The sequence below is a fragment of the Ailuropoda melanoleuca genome, chromosome 1 (assembly GCF_002007445.2).
Source record: "Ailuropoda melanoleuca isolate Jingjing chromosome 1, ASM200744v2, whole genome shotgun sequence".
Taxonomy (NCBI): Eukaryota; Metazoa; Chordata; class Mammalia; order Carnivora; family Ursidae; genus Ailuropoda; species Ailuropoda melanoleuca.
The window spans coordinates 84,494,608-84,510,422 of NC_048218.1; the positions used below are offsets into that span (position 1 = coordinate 84,494,608).

The window sequence follows — 15,815 nt, forward strand, 5'->3', positions numbered from 1 at the left end:
GTACTCTAAATGTGAAAGGAGATCATACTCTAAATGTGGAAGGAGAAATAATGTTTCTGGAAGATAATTTAGGAGAGTGACTTTGTGAACTCAGGACAGGTAAAGACTTTCTAAATGGGACAATACATACCAGAAAAACAAACCAAGCCAAAAACAAAACAAAACAAAGCAAAACAAAAAAGCAAAAAGCAAAACCAAAAACAACACCGCCCCCCAAGAAACCAACAACAACAAAAAACCCTCCCCAAAACCCAAACATCAAAACAACCACCACCACCTTCACAACAGCAAAGTCAGATTGGTAGAGTTTGGCTATATTGAAATTAGAAAGTTCTTTCCTTCAAAGACATCACTAAGGGAGTGAAAAGACCACAGAATGAGAGAAGATACTTGCAACATATATAACCAACAGAGGTTCATATCTAGATATAGAAATTCCTACAATGAATATGAAGAAGAAACAATCTGATAGAAAAATGGACAAGGGACTGGAACAGAGATTGTACAAATGAGGATATCCAAATGGCCCATAAATAAATGAAAAGGCAGCTGGAAATATTAGTCATCAGAATTCCAAGGAAATATCACTACATTAGCTAAAATTAAAATTATAGATGATACCACGTGTTGGTAAGGATTTGAAACAATAAAAACTCTCATATCTTCAGGGTTGGTAGGAGTTTGGAAAACCATTTGGTATTATCTACTAAACTTTCAGGTAGGCGTACCCTGTGATCTCGATATTCATTCCCAGGTTTATACCTAACAGAAATGTGCATGCTTGTGCACCAAGAGACGTATACAAGACCCTTCACAGCAGAAGTATTTGCAGTCGCCCCAAACTGCACATGACTCAAAGTGTCCATCAACAGTAGAATGAATAAATAAATTGGCACATCCATGCAATGGGATATGATACAAGAATGAAAATGAATGTGCTACCACCAAGTGGAATGGCTCTAACAAACGTGTTATACGAAAGAAGCCAACACAAAGGGAAATATTCTGTATAATTCCGATTATATAATGTTTAAAAAGCAGACAAAACTAAAAGATAATATATAAGGATATATGCGTAGATGACAACACTACAAAGAAAAATAAAAATAAAAGTAATTGCCATATTGTCAGGATAATTGTTATCTTTGGCGTGGGACAGAACCTGTAGTTATTGGGAGGGGGCAGGAGGGGTATTTTTGTGATGCAGGAAATGTTTTACTTCTTTACCCTCGTGGTGGTCTCTGTAATAAATGCATGAGCTGCACACTCTTTCATTTCTTGCATGTTTCTGTGTATGTGTTATAATTCACGGTTAAAAACAAGGTAATGGGGCAAATAAACCAAGCAATGACCTAGTATCATGCTGACAGCAGACAGATACTGGTCCTAAATTTTTAACTGAGACCTTCTATGGTAGGTTCACTCCCTGTTTATAGCCTAACTAATGCATTCACAGGGCTGTGGTGATAAAATGTCAAAACGAGGAAATGGAAATTTGTCCTACTTTTGGATGCCTCTTCAACTTTGGCCAATTTCCAGTTCCACGGAGATCTGAGAGTTTTACAGGCATTCGCCATTACAGGTCAGCTTTGATTTAAAGATCTGACTTGAGGGAAGATCTTAAAAAACAAACACTTGTGGGAGAGCTAAGCTTTCTATATTTGCAGATCAGGGTTAGGACTGGTATTATTTGTGGCTGCCACAAACGAAAGGAAATCAGAGCAGACATTTTCAAATGATGGTCTCTGAAATATTCATTATGTCCAGTCCTCAGAGATACCCGCAAGGATTCTTTTAAGTTATTGTGACCAAAAGGCAAGGTGGGTTTTCTTACTTTGTGTCAATATATCACAAAGCAAATCCTATGTTCTAGCATCTAATTTCCAAACCACTGCATTTTTTCAATACATATAATATGTATCATCTAGGTGCTGATAATTATGATGAAAATAAGTTTTACAAGAAAGAGTGGGGTTCATGAGGGTTGTATCCTAGTAATGAGGGCCAATTGTCCTACTGGAGAGTAGCTTCAGGTTCTCTTGGCATATCTAAATTGCTACCATAAATCCCAAACTCAATATATGTAACTTAAAATTGATAATGGCAGGTTAGTTCTGTTGACACTTTACCGGAGATCCCAGGCCTTATAAATACAAATGTTATGTACAGCTTTCATACAATACACATTTGTTAAGCATCCACCCTGTGGATTTGAATATATCAGTGCTGGAAAATTCAGCTCTCTGAACATAACATATATAAAGAAAGAAACAGAGACACACACACTATGACCATGGATCGAAGGGCTCCCCTGTGCCAGGCACTAGGGTCTGCTCTGCACCTTACAAACACAGCTCTGATCCTCAAAATGACCTCGCAGAGATGTTAGAGAAAAGGAAGCCGAAGCTCAGAGAGTGAGTTACTTCCCCATGGCCACAGAACTAAGTGACAATGACTGTGGGAAAGGAAAATACGGTTTTACCCCAGTGCTCTCAGGTATAGGATGAATACCTGTTTTGTTTGTTTGTTTGTTTGCTTTTCAGCTTGTATGACTTGGACTAAGCTGCACATGTGCTTTGAAAGACTCGGTCTATTTGTGTATAAATGATAGGATGTTTGCTCTTCTAGATGAAAGTAAAGGGTAAATCTGTACTACCACAAAATGGGGGAATGATTTGTTTGCAACATGCACAGAAAATAAATGTCTCCTAGGCAAGAGTCAAATAGTTCTGTGAATAGATGAGGCAGGGCCTGCTTCCTAGTGGTATTTTCCTTTGAAATGCTGGCACAGGGGAACTTCAGAGGGAGATGGGCTGAGCGTGGGAGCTCTTGGGGGGGGGTGGCCGAAATGCAGTGTGCGTGTGCCACGCTCCTACCTTCTGATTGATTTTCATGGTCTCTTCGGTGTGGTAGAGAAGGAGCTTTTCCCCGGAAGAAGTCAGGTTCACGTACACCTGGAGGCAGGGGTACTGAGAGAGTTTCCAGCAGTCCGGACCACAGCTGAAGGAGCAGTTAAAGGTTTCTGTGATGGACGCATTCACCAAGGTGCACTGAGACTCCTCGGTCCACACGCTACAGAGAGAGGGGAGAGGAAACACAGGCCCAGATGCTAAGGACGAGGAAGGCGTCATCAGAGGGGATCATCTGTGGCTCCTTGACCTGGAGAATCTTTCCCAAATCGATCTTACAATCTGTTTGTTAGAGTTAATGCCTCTGAATAGAGCAGCTTTAGGCAAACTGCAATAGAAACATGGATAAACTTTGACTGGCACCTGAAAACTTTTCCAGTGACTTCTGTCAGACATACTATAGTATCCAATGCTTGATTTAAGTTAGGTTTTTACTTCCTTCTCAAATTCGCTGGTAAGCACAAGGCATCTTTTATATCACAACCTGTATTCCCCTTGGCGTCCTACGTTGTAAGCAGCTTCCTGCCACACTCCAGGCCTCATGTGCAATGTTTGGCCAGTTTGTAGGCAGCGAAGGTGTAAGGGAGAAGGGGAGGGAAGACGGCAAAGGGGTGGAGGGGCTTGACATCTAACTCGATAGACAGAAGGACTGTGATATATTTCTTTATGGTCTTTCTAATAAGGGGGAAAAGATAATTCCACCCTTTTGTTGTACCAAAAGCAATCACTTTGTGGCATCTGTCTTCACCCTAACTGCTGCTTTATATACATTTCTAAAACTTTGTAAGTTGGGAATATATATTTTTTTAAAGGTGAGGGTCAGAGAAATAAGGAAACTTGCAAGGGCACGCAGCTAATAAGTGATGAAAACAGCGGTTCTACCCACTCCTGTATTTCTCTAAGGCCCAGGCTCATTCCATGGTTCTCTGTTGCCTCCCTTTGAACACAGTGGCACAGAGGCCCTTCTATGGAGATAATGGGTTCATGTCAGTGCCCTGGGAACTGCTATTAGAAGGATTAGAAAAGAAAAAAACAAACTTCCAGCTGCCCATTGGTTAGTTTTTCATTCCAAAATACTTACAATTTTATGAGCAAGGATAATATTTGTGATTAAGAAGTGACACACTAGCAATCAAAGTGTTACTTCTGGGTCTAAGCTGATTACCATAATGATCAGAAAACAGCACATTTTCTTTGCAGATTAATACCTCCTCCTTTTGCTGGACATGTGTTGACTTCCTTTTTCATGTCCAGCTTCATGCCAGAGGCAGGATACCAGCCCTTACCCCCTCTGGTGTGGCAAATTGCATTTTCCTAGGGCATGGATGGTCAGATTTTGCTTATACAGAGGGGAAAAAAGTCTTAGATGGTTCTAAGCAGATGTGACGATCTGAAAGCGGTTCTGGAATCAGTGAACACTCAGGCCTGAGGCATCAGCGCTTTCATTGAGAAGGAGCACAGCTGAAGGCATTGGAGACACAGAGTGGAGCAGCCACAAATGGGAAAGATGATGCCTTAATTTTAGCAAATTACTGTATTTCTGCTCGATTTTGCTTCTAAAATGAAAGTATTAATTTAGGTGGGGAAATGAATGCCACAAAATGGTTTGATTCTCTTTCAGATCGAAATCTCAAATTTTCATGTGAAAGGGCCTCATTTCTTTAAGCTGAACCACTGTGAGACTTTCCCCATTAGTTACAGCAATGTCAGGCTCCCCTGTGTTCAAAGTGTCCAATTTATGGACAACAGTTAGCTGGAGAGGCTGTGGGGATTTATCATGCGGCTTACTCAGTGGGAAATACACTTGCTGTTTCAGTATTTAATTGCCTCCCTATCTATTCAGTAAACCCAGGGCAAATATTAAAATGAAAAGGGTCCAAAGTCTGTTATTGTTAAAAGTTGATACTTAGCAGTGTTTCTCAGCCTCAATAGCATATTAGGATCACTGTGGGGAACTTTGAAAGATGCTGGTCACTGGGTCCCACTACAGACCATTCAATCTGACCTTCTGGGGGTGATGGTGGGTGTGGGGCTGGGCATCAATATTTTTTAAAGTTTCTCAGGAAATACAAATGTGCAGCTGAGAACCACTGATGTGTGGGGTGATGAAGAGGGGCGTGGGCTAGAAAAGGAACGATGGTGGAGAACAAAGGTGTGGAGAGGCAAGAATAGGGACTCTGGAAGGAGTGGGGTGTGGGTTTGAATCTTACCTCTGCCGTATGCTACCGTTGTGTGGTATCAGACAAATTGTAACTATCTTAAGCCTCAGTTTGGCCGTTTTTATAGTGAGTATACTCATATTGGACTTCCCTTATAAGGCATTTGTGAGCCTGAAGCAAGTCATGTCTGGGAAGTCCCTGCACGTAGTAGGCAGCCTATACACAGAACTATTTTTATCCTTGTTATTTGATAAGATTATTAAAAATAATATGTGCCAGGCACTGCTCAAAGCTCTTATTGGGAAAGAAGGAGAAAGAGAAGACCAACGACCGTGTCCCAACCACCCGATAGCATTACCTCTGCATGTACGAGCGCAGGAGCGTGATTCCCAGCAGAAAGTACATCATGATGGAGCAGACCATCATGGCCAGTCCCAGGAGAATGGCCCGGTCCTCTCCTGCTTTCAGTGCTGTGACAGTTTTCCTTTTGTCCAGGAGGTCGTGGTCCCTGATTTTTTGGTAAATATTTCTGAGGTTGAAAACAATACAGTCTTACATGAAGTTCACAGTTAATCAGCACACCCCTGAAAAGCAGGTAAGCCTCTGCCCATGCCTTCCTAGGGTAGAAGGGCCTAGAGGAGCCCTCCAACCGTACCTGAATGCAATCAGATCCGAGCATGTGGCTGACAGTTACCTCCCAACACACACGTGTACATACCAACCTTGAGCAGAAACAAGTCACCCTTCCTTACCTGGGGCCCATGTCTCATTGGAAACACTTTTTCCTTCTCTTAAATCTGAAGAAAGAAAGCGCTCCCTTCAACTCTTAAAATACTGCTTTGGATTTGCCATTTAACCTGCAGCTGACATCATTGATCTTTTTATACTCTCTGAATACTTGATGGAGCATTAATTCAAATAAATGGCAGTAGACATCAGAAATCTATCAACTTAATACCTTATTTCCCTTCAGTAGTAATAGACAGAAGTTATTTTGGTTAACATTTTTCTCATGCTTAGGGTTGCTTAGGGCTCTGTTGACTTGAGATTTGTAAGCAATGTGAAAATACGAAGTGGTGACCCGGTCTTTTTTCTTATAGGTATAAACACTTGAGTGAGTTTCAAAAAATATCAGTCAGGACTAGACTCTATAACCTTGAATAGTTTTATTAGTATTTTTTTTTTTTTAATTTAGAGCAGAAACATAGGGTAAGAAAGAACATGAGATTGCACCAAAGTGACTCCTGAGTTCAAAACCTGATTTCCCCACTTACTACCTATGTGATCAATGCAAATTCCTCAGTCTTTCTGATTCCGTTTCTTGCAAAGTGGGAATAACGTTTAACTGCATTGTAATGGTTAAATGCTATGACCTAGCAAATTATCCAGGAAAATGACTGACACGAAGCATTTAACAAGTGTTTGCATTGGAAAATGGGGTGGGGAGCTACAGCTCCATGACAGGAATATCAAAATATCCTAATATTGCTACACTCTTCCAAAGAATTTCTGAAGGACAGAATGGCAGGGAAATAAATAATGTAGAAAGCTTATGAGTGGAAGGCTGGATCTGAAACAAGATCTGGAGGAGAAGACAGAAAAGAAGTTGCTGGGGAGCTGGATGCTTGGAGAGATAAGTGAGAAGTGTGGGATTTGGTAAAGCAGATGACCAGGGAAGGAGCAGCTCAGCCTCCTTTAGTTTCTATTTTGAGAAGGGAGCTTTGGATTGCAGGGGTCCAGGAGTAGGGGAGTTGTTGGCCTTATTTAGGGCCTGGGAACAGAGAGAAAGACAAACAGAAAGCTGAAAATGGAGGAAGAAACTCTTATACTCTTTTTTTTAGCTTTAGGCAAGAAGCCAACATACACAAGAATAACTTCAGATTTTCCTTTAAAATTTCTATCACTAGTCATTCTTGTTGCTTGGAAAAGAAACTAGAGTAAAGTCCAGAATGGAACTTTGCAGGGGAGGGGAGAGATGCCTCTTATTTGTACAATTGTGGGTATATTCAGGGCTTCTATTTAGCTTTGTGCTCCAGGAGGGCCTTACTGATGTTTATGGTTTGCATGCCATTCTGGTCGGCTAGTTCATTCTGGGCTGCTTGTTAGATATTTTGTAATGATAATATTTTTTTAAGTTTTATTATTTTTTAAAGATTTTATTTATTTATTTGACAGAGAGACAGCCAGCGAGAGAGGGAACACAAGCAGGGGGAGTGGGAGAGGAAGAGGCAGGCTTCCAGCAGAGGATCCTGATGCGGGGCCCTATCCCAGAACGCTGGGATCATGCCCTGAGCCGAAGGCAGACACTTAACAACTGAGCCACCCAAGCGCCTCTGGTTGTTAGATATTTTGAAGTGTGAGAACATGTACGGACTTAATATAGTTCCAGAAGTCTTTACGGTATTTATTGATCTAGTTATTAGAGTGTAAAATTAACCAATTAGCTTCATGAGGTAGTTTATACAAACCTACTGTTTCCTTGAAGACTGGGCCCATTGTAGTAGGAGAATCATAGCTAAATCGAAGCCATACTTCTGTGGTCATGCTCTTCCTAGCTCCCCCCTTCTCACTCCGTACTGCTCATTATCCTCAATGCCAGAGGTCCTGAGAGTCCATATCTTCATTATTCTCCAGCTCCTAAGCCCAATTTCTCCAGACCAGCCACTCTGCTCTGCTTTTGACTTCCATAGACTGGCCACAACCCATCCCCTAAGTTTTTCCATTTGTTTCCCGAGATTTCCTTTGGAAAACGTAAGATTTATACCAAAGCTCTTTAAACTTGACTCCTTATTAACTTGAATTTAAAAAATCTGTGCCCATTAGCTGCTAAAGCCAGTAGTAGGCAGGGAGAGATGGGCTCAGTCTCTGAGTGACTTCAAAGAGCTGTTGTAATGTGATGTTACTAAGCTATTATTTATCAAAATGTATTTAATTTTGATGGCTGCCTCTGAGATTTGCATTTCCTGAAGATGGAAGCCAGCAAAGGAAAGCAGCAGTCTCACAGTTCCAGGGGATTAGGCTGTCACTCCACATCACTTGTGTCAGACCATACCCATGAAAGATGCAGTGTAATCAGTCAGTTATGTCACCAGGACAAGAAGCATATAAAAATGATTCAAATGAGCAATTTAAAAGCAAATCACAATTTGGAAATGTTTAACAAATGTTCTTCATATGCTCTGAAATTTGTGGAGAAGAAGGAAAATGATTGGTTTCCGCACAGGCCAAAAGGTATGTAGGAAATCGGGATATTACTCAGCAAAAAGAAAGTGGATGAGTGGGGCCATATCCACCAAATGCATCAATAAATTATTGTTGAATTCATGGTTAAATTAAGGAATTAATGATTTGGGAGAACAAAGAGCTCAGTTTAAGTCCACAAACTTATCTTGAGTGCTGATAGCCTCTAGTACTGGGGATATGGCCCCTGCCCAAGACAGGCATGAAAATAAATATCAACATCGGGTAGTGAATTCAATGATGGAGCTATTCACAGAGTGAGTACAAAAGAGGAGTAATTTTCCTTTAGCCTGAGAGAGCAGGACAGGAAGCAATGAGGCATTAAGGTTAGGGAAGGCTTCCTGGAGGTAATACCTTAAGCAGAATCTTCAAGATTGAATCAGAGTTATCCAAATGAGACAGGGACTCAAGGGTATTTCAGATAGAAGGAATCACATGAACAAAGGGATGAAGATTTGCAACTGTGTGGTGACTGCCAGAAACTACAAACACTTTCATATTACTGGGATTAGCGTGGGGCCGGGGAATGAGGTAGATGAGTTTGGAAAGGTGGTAGGTCATGAAGGGTTTCGTAAGTCATTCTAGAGCTTGGCCTTTATCCTGTAGTTAAAAGGAAGCTGTCAGAGACTGACATAATCAGAACTGAGTTTCAGAATGATTACTCTGGCTGCAGTGTGGAGATTAGATTAGAAATGGAGCAAGACCGATCGGAAAGAATTAGGAAATTGTGACTGTAGTGTTGGCGGGGGATGTTGAGGCCTGGATGTAGGATTGAGGTAGGATAGATGGAGAGAATGGGATGTATGGAGAAATACATGGAGATAAAACTTTAGGGTTTGGTGATTAATAGAATGTAGAGAATGATGAGGAAGTCAGAAAGATGTAGTTTTGATTTATGCCCAAGTACTTGGTTTGGATCCCTGGGGAAATGGTAGAAAGTGTTAAAACCGGGATTCTTATGTCCTTACGCTTCAGGGTTTCCAAGAAGGGACTTTGCTGCTCTGGCCAAGAAGGGAGAGGCCAATGGTGCCTTTATAGATTCTCCCCTTCACAAGCATAGTGTCCTGAGCTCCGGTGGAGGAGTGACTAATTTGATTGGTGAGATGGGCCAGAGCCTGACAGTCAAGGGGCCAGGTCTCTCTTTTGGGTGAGTTTGCATGTCATCGTTCATGTATGGCACAATTAAAAAAAATCCTTTTGGACCTGTGTTTGTTCAGGCCTGGTATGTCTTGGCCTTCCTTTCTCTAGGTAGTAAGCCCCAGTGGGGGAAGCATATTCACAGCCTGAGACTATGTGGTTCGTCAGGTGGGCCCTGCCACGCCAGGCTGTCTTCCGTGCTGTGTTTCGGGCCTCATACTAGGAAAGCGTGTACTTTGGGAGTTACTGGGCCACTACTAACACAGCTGGTGTTTCATCTCCCTTTAGTTCTTTGCATTTATTCTCTGTGAATCTACCTGAAAGAGGGCAGGGAGAGACATAAGGGAATGAAGGCCAGTACGGTGCAATGAAGTAGAGGTCTCAGGAGGAAAAGTCTGGGGCATGGCTATAAATTCAGTTTGGAACGTGAGGGAAGTCCAACAGTAGGTATAGAGCATGGATTTGGATTTATAAGCTCGATGCAGATCTAGCCTTGGTATGTTCCAGAAAAGCAGGAGGTTTAAGCTCTGTTGAGGCCATCTGGGCTTCACGTGAACTATGAATCAATATGGTGACATAAGTCAACATTTATAGATGGTGACAGCAACAAATAGTAGATATGTACAGTCTTTATTACATATACAGGGAGTATTCTGTCCAAATCCTTTTGGTGAATGGGAGTTATTAATAAATGTACAAGCCAAATCCAACAAAAGTCTGATAATAGATCGACAAGGCAAATCCAAGTATAACAAAATACCTTGCATAGAAAAGGATTTTCAATTGTCCAATAAAGCTTTTTTTTTTCCCAAGCAATAGTCAGCACAATTTTTTTTCAAACTCCATATTTGGATAGCTTCTTAAAGTTTGATATTAGGACTCAGCCTATAGTTCATAAACAAATTATTTATGAGATTATGTGATAACAAACATGGCTATAAAGAGTAAAGTGTGTAAGATATTTCTCCTTTGTCTTCCCTATTTAAATTCAGATTCCCCTGGTAGTTAGCCTGCTGGGAAATAAAATACTCAGGTTAAGGCAGGGTAAAGGTTATTTATTAATTCATTTGTTTATTTGTCAATATTTTAAAGTCCTCATAAGATGAAACATATGGTGCTGAGTTCTGGGGATACAAAATGAGTAAGACATGTCATGAGGGGGCTGGGTGGGAGATCAATGAAACTGATTTGAGAGTAGAAAGGGAAGTAAGTCAATGTGCTGGGGCCATTTGCCAAAGGATCAGTTACTGAATAGCTAATTCGCCAAGAGCCAATTTGCTGAAGGATCAGTTTGCTAAATGAATAGTTTGCCTATTTTATTACGTTTACACAAACAAAGACTTATTTTAAGGAGTATTGTCTTAAGTATAGTAAATGAATATGAATACCTTTTTGTTATGGATACTGTTAAGAACACATTCAATCAAAAAGTACATTTTTCTTATGATGATATTCTTTTTAGCCGCATTGTAAGATCTATATGACTTTTTTTCAAAGCTAAGCTTCCTAGGGAGACTGGGTCTCTCTATAAATACATTCTTATGAATACATTCATAGATATATCTTTCTTGACTATGTGTGTGAATATATTCTTCTAATATAACAAAAATTTAGTGTTTCATTTGTGAGAATCTCAGTTTATACCGATTATTTTTCAAAACTGTTTTAGAGTCATTTGCTGTTTTCCTAACATTTAAGCATCACTGAGATTCTTACGGCAAATTTCATACTGACTACTTTGATAGATTTGTCAACTTTACCAATTAACCAAAGTTTGTTTCTTTTAACTATTCATAAGGTATGGTAATTAATCTTGGACAGGAATTTTAACAGCTTTTTGAAGATTCTGTAAAGTTTCATTTCAAAAGGTTTTTTTTTTTTCTTATAACATCATCTTACAAAATGTTTAATTTGTCTCTGCTCTGGTTCCTGCTATTGCAACAGGAAGGATCTGGGTAAGAATGGTGGGACCCTCTGCCGGGGGAAAGCTGAAGAAGTTGAACTGTGCATGAGGTGAAGTTTGGCAACCTGCTAACCCATAGAACTATGTGGGGTTGCAAAGATCATATTGAGTTTCTGGCACATAGCTAAATTTGAGAAATTCATTGAAATAATTGACTTTCTTCTCCTCCTCCTCCTGTTGTTGTTGTTGTTGTTCTTTCTTCTTCTTCTTCTTCATAATGTCTTCAGGCAAATTGGCTATCACTGTGTTGGGTATCCCTTGAACTGGGCATTCAGCAAATTGGTGGTAGTGAACTATCCCAGGGCTATGCTTTATAAGCATGAAGGTGGCATAGAAGTATGCCAGTGAAGGCCATAACCTGATTTCAGTAGCAATGATTAAGGGTCCTGTAACAGACTGACGTGAGTTTTTGATAACCAAACAATTGAGAAAGAGAAGAGTATCCAGGCAGAATGTGAGAGATTAGGAGTAGTTGAGTATGGTTGGATTCTAGGATCTTGTGGGTGGGGGATGGCAGGCAGCAAGCTGGTTAGATATGCCGGGGCCAGAGATAAAGAATCTTGTGAGTCTTCTGAAGTTAGAAGAACCATTAAAAGAATTTAAGGAATGAAATAATATAATTACATTTGTATTTTAGAAAGATCACTCATGTTAGTGTTGCTGGTTGTTTAAAAAATTTTAGAGGCTGATTCTGAAACTCTCCCTGTGTTTCAGGTGTTCGATAAAGAGGAGTGGGAAAAAAAGCAGTGACAGAGGAGATGACAATTTAGATCTAAGCATCATTTGTGTCCAGAATCAGTAACACTGTGGGGTTTTAATGAGACTTTCTCAGCAGAGAAACAAAAGACAGTGAGTGCTAGAACACAGAGAGGGCAGGAAGATAAGTCCAGAGCTATGAGAGAGGTGAGAGGAGAGAGGTGGGAAGGAGAAGCAGGGATGATATGAATAAAAGTAAAGAATTCTGTGTATCTGAAGTTACTTGGAGGAGATCCTTCAGAAACTCATACGTAATACTTAGCACACTGGATATTTATATTTATGTCATTTGGCCTAACGAATACTGAGCTGCTGAAGAGTTAGAGCCAGACCACATTCATCTTTGTAGGCTCAGTCTCTTGCATTTATTAGGGTCACAAAACATGTTCCTTTGATGTGGGCTAGAAATGGCTACAATATGCTTAGGTTGTGGGGTAGCCAACGTAAGGAGGCTAAATGGCCAACTGAAGCTGAAAAAATCAGAGACTATGGCTAGAACAGGCTCCTGGCTTTTTTTTCCTAACAGTGCCCATTGGACTCTACCACCAACAAATTTAGTATTCTTTCCAGAAAAACTCCAAGCTTTCCAGGCACTACAAGCTCTCATTTCCAGACTTTAAGGAAAAGAGTCTTCTGTTAGGTCCTATGGGGGTGAATCTGGGGGACAGTGGATTGCAGAGTGCCCGCTGAGCTGAGTTGCTCTATGTTTCTGCTCCAGGAACAATAACCCGTTATCTCACATGGCAGAACTGGGAGTGGCATCGATTAAAACAACCATTGTTCTGCCTTTTGTCCACCAAAGCTTTCCATGGTTTTGAGATATGCTTCTTCATATGTATACCCTTTTCTATTAGTTCCAGATTTCATGTTTTTTTGCACCTTGACCTAGGAGGTGTATTTCTATGCAGTCCATTTTGATTAATCTAATTATTATTGTTTCCAATCTTTCAAACTACACATTCCATTGGGTGAAATGTGTTTTGAGTTTGGGAACGAATGGCAGTCACATTTAATATAGTTATTAATATGATAGGTTTTGTCCATAAACCTAATATTATTGTGAACTCATTAATCCACAGGACTTCCCAGGAAGTCTTGTAAGATTATTTTATGAATAAAAGACAAAAGGTGGAGCAAAATTACGGAAACAAAAGTAGGAGTTATTTCTTTTTAGTCCTGCCTTTAGCTTACCAGATGACACAATTTCCCAATGATATCTTAATTTTTAATTCTTATTCATTTTTTACCTGATCTACTAGCATATTGGAATTAATAAAATGTCTTTAGTGAAAAATATAGAAGGAAAGAGAAAATTGTGTGAATCATTTAGATAAGTCAGGGTATCCTTGTAACCTAAAGCACTTTTGAGAAGCATTACCTTTATATCGACCACATTATTTGGCTCTAGGGCAATAATGTTCTAAAAATAAGTAACAAAAAATAACTAGAATGGCTCTATATATGGAAATAAAAATCAAGTTCCAAAGAACTCATGGGTCATAGAATAAAACATGATAAATTAGGATCTATTTAGGACTAAATGATAATAAAAACACTGTAGAGTGACTAATGGGATGTGACTAAAGCAATACTTGGTTAGAAATGTATAATATTAAATGCTTGTATTAGATAATAAAGGGGCCTGAAAATTAATATGCTAGGCATCTAACTTAGGGAGTTATAAAAAGATTAAGAGAATATATTAAAAGAAAATGTAAGAGGGAAATAATAAATAATAGAAAATAAATTATATTAAAGGATCAATGAATAGAAAATTAATTTTCTGAAAAGACTAATGAAATAGACAAATCTCTGACAAGACTGATCAAGAATAAAATAGAGAGGGACCAAATAAATATTAAGAATTAAAAAACCATAAATACATACAGCATAGATTAGAAAGATAATAGAGGATATTTAAAGCAACTTTATAGCAAGACATTTGAAAACTCTGATATACATAATTTATTGAAATATACAGCAAATTCTTACAAATATATAACTTACTGAGAAAGATTCAAAAATAAGTAGAAAATTTAAACAGTTCTAAATTACTAAAAAATAGAATCATAAATTTAAAAAATCCTCCTAATGGAAATACCAGGCTCTGATATTTTATAGGTAAGTTCTACCTATATTATACAACTCATTCTGGAGTATAGAAAAAGATGGAATTTTATCCAACCTATTTATGAGATTAGCAAATTTTGATGCCAAAAGTAAATCAGATAACATAAACAGGAGAATTATGGACCAATTTCATTCATAAATATAAATGCAAAAATTTTAAAAACAAGTTGGCTTACTAAATCTAGCAATATGCAAAAGTGAAAACACATCATGATCCATTTGGGGCTATCCCAGGAATATAATGTTGGTCATCATTTGAGTATCTCTTAATGTTACATATTATATAAACATATTAAAGTGTTACCATCATATGAAGAGAAACATATTTGATAATACTTAACATCTATTTATGATGAAAGCTATTACTGAATTAGAAATTGATAGGAACATCCTTAATGTGATGAATAGTATAGAGGAAATATCTATAGTAAAGCTGATGCTTAATGGTGAAATGTTTAAAGGAATCTCTTTATGAGCAGGAACAAAGCAAAGATGTTCACTATTATCTGTTTTATTTAACATATGGCATAGTATAATATGGCAAGAAAAATAAATAAATGGTTTATTTACTGATAAAAAAGTAGCAAAAATATGTTATTCACTAATGATATGACTATAAAAAAATACAAAAGAATCTATAGATGAATTATTAAAATTAATTAGAAAATTAGCATAGTTGAAATAAAAGTTGATATACCATTTCCCTTTCCATCTCCCAGTAAAAGTAGAAAATACAATTTAAACATTAAAAAATCAGTACCTATGAGTACTTAGGAATAAATCTAATGAACTATGTACAAGTTCTCTTTAGAGAAATTATAAAACTTTATTGGGAGACATTAGGGAAGACAAATCAATGCAGAGATTAATTATATTCAGAGAAAGACTTGGTACATAAGGATGCAAATTTTCCATAAGCTGATTAATAGATTTCATAAAATTCCAGTAAAATTTCAAGAAATTCAGTAAAAATTTTAAGCAGGGTAGGTTTGACTTGACAAGCTGGTTCTAAGATTTATATGGAAGTACAAACATCTAAGGATAGCAAACACACTCCTGGGTACAAAAGAAAAGGTGGGTGACTTGGCCTGTCAGGTGTCAAGGTTATTACAATGTTAAAGTTTGTAAGCTCAAGTGTGGTGTTTGTCTGAGGTAGGCAAAGCTGACCAGTGACAACAAATGGAGATCCTGAAACATATCCATGTGTATGTGGAAACCTAGTATATGACACATGTGCTTTTAGATCACAGGGGGAAGGATATCCTATTTAATAAAAGGTGCTGGGCCAATTGGTTATCTACAGAGAAAAAAAAATTGGATGCCTACTTCACAAAACTCAAAAGTCAACTTCAGATGATTAAAGATCTAATTGTGAAAGGCAAACCTACAAAATGTTAAAGAGACTGTGAACTTGGAGTAGGAAGGGATTTCAAAATGTTCAAAAAATTGCCAACTTAGAACACGTTAAAATAAGAACATATGTTTATGAAAAGACATCACAAAAAAAGCGAAAGCAAGTAT

The 15,815-nt window shown here is 38.5% G+C and overlaps 1 protein-coding gene across 3 annotated transcripts in view; it reads right to left on the reverse strand.

Moving 5' to 3' along the window:
- KCNMB2 (potassium calcium-activated channel subfamily M regulatory beta subunit 2) overlaps nt 1–15,815 on the reverse strand; it is a 237,109-nt gene that overhangs the window by 13,685 nt on the left and 207,609 nt on the right. For all 3 annotated transcript variants that reach the window (XM_011218445.3, XM_034662613.1, XM_034662624.1), the window contains 2 exons: nt 5,427–5,597; nt 2,877–3,072 (listed from right to left, as the gene is read on the reverse strand). In XM_011218445.3, coding sequence (XP_011216747.1) covers nt 2,877–3,072; nt 5,427–5,597 — 367 coding nt within the window. The remainder of the gene's footprint in view (nt 1–2,876; nt 3,073–5,426; nt 5,598–15,815) is intronic.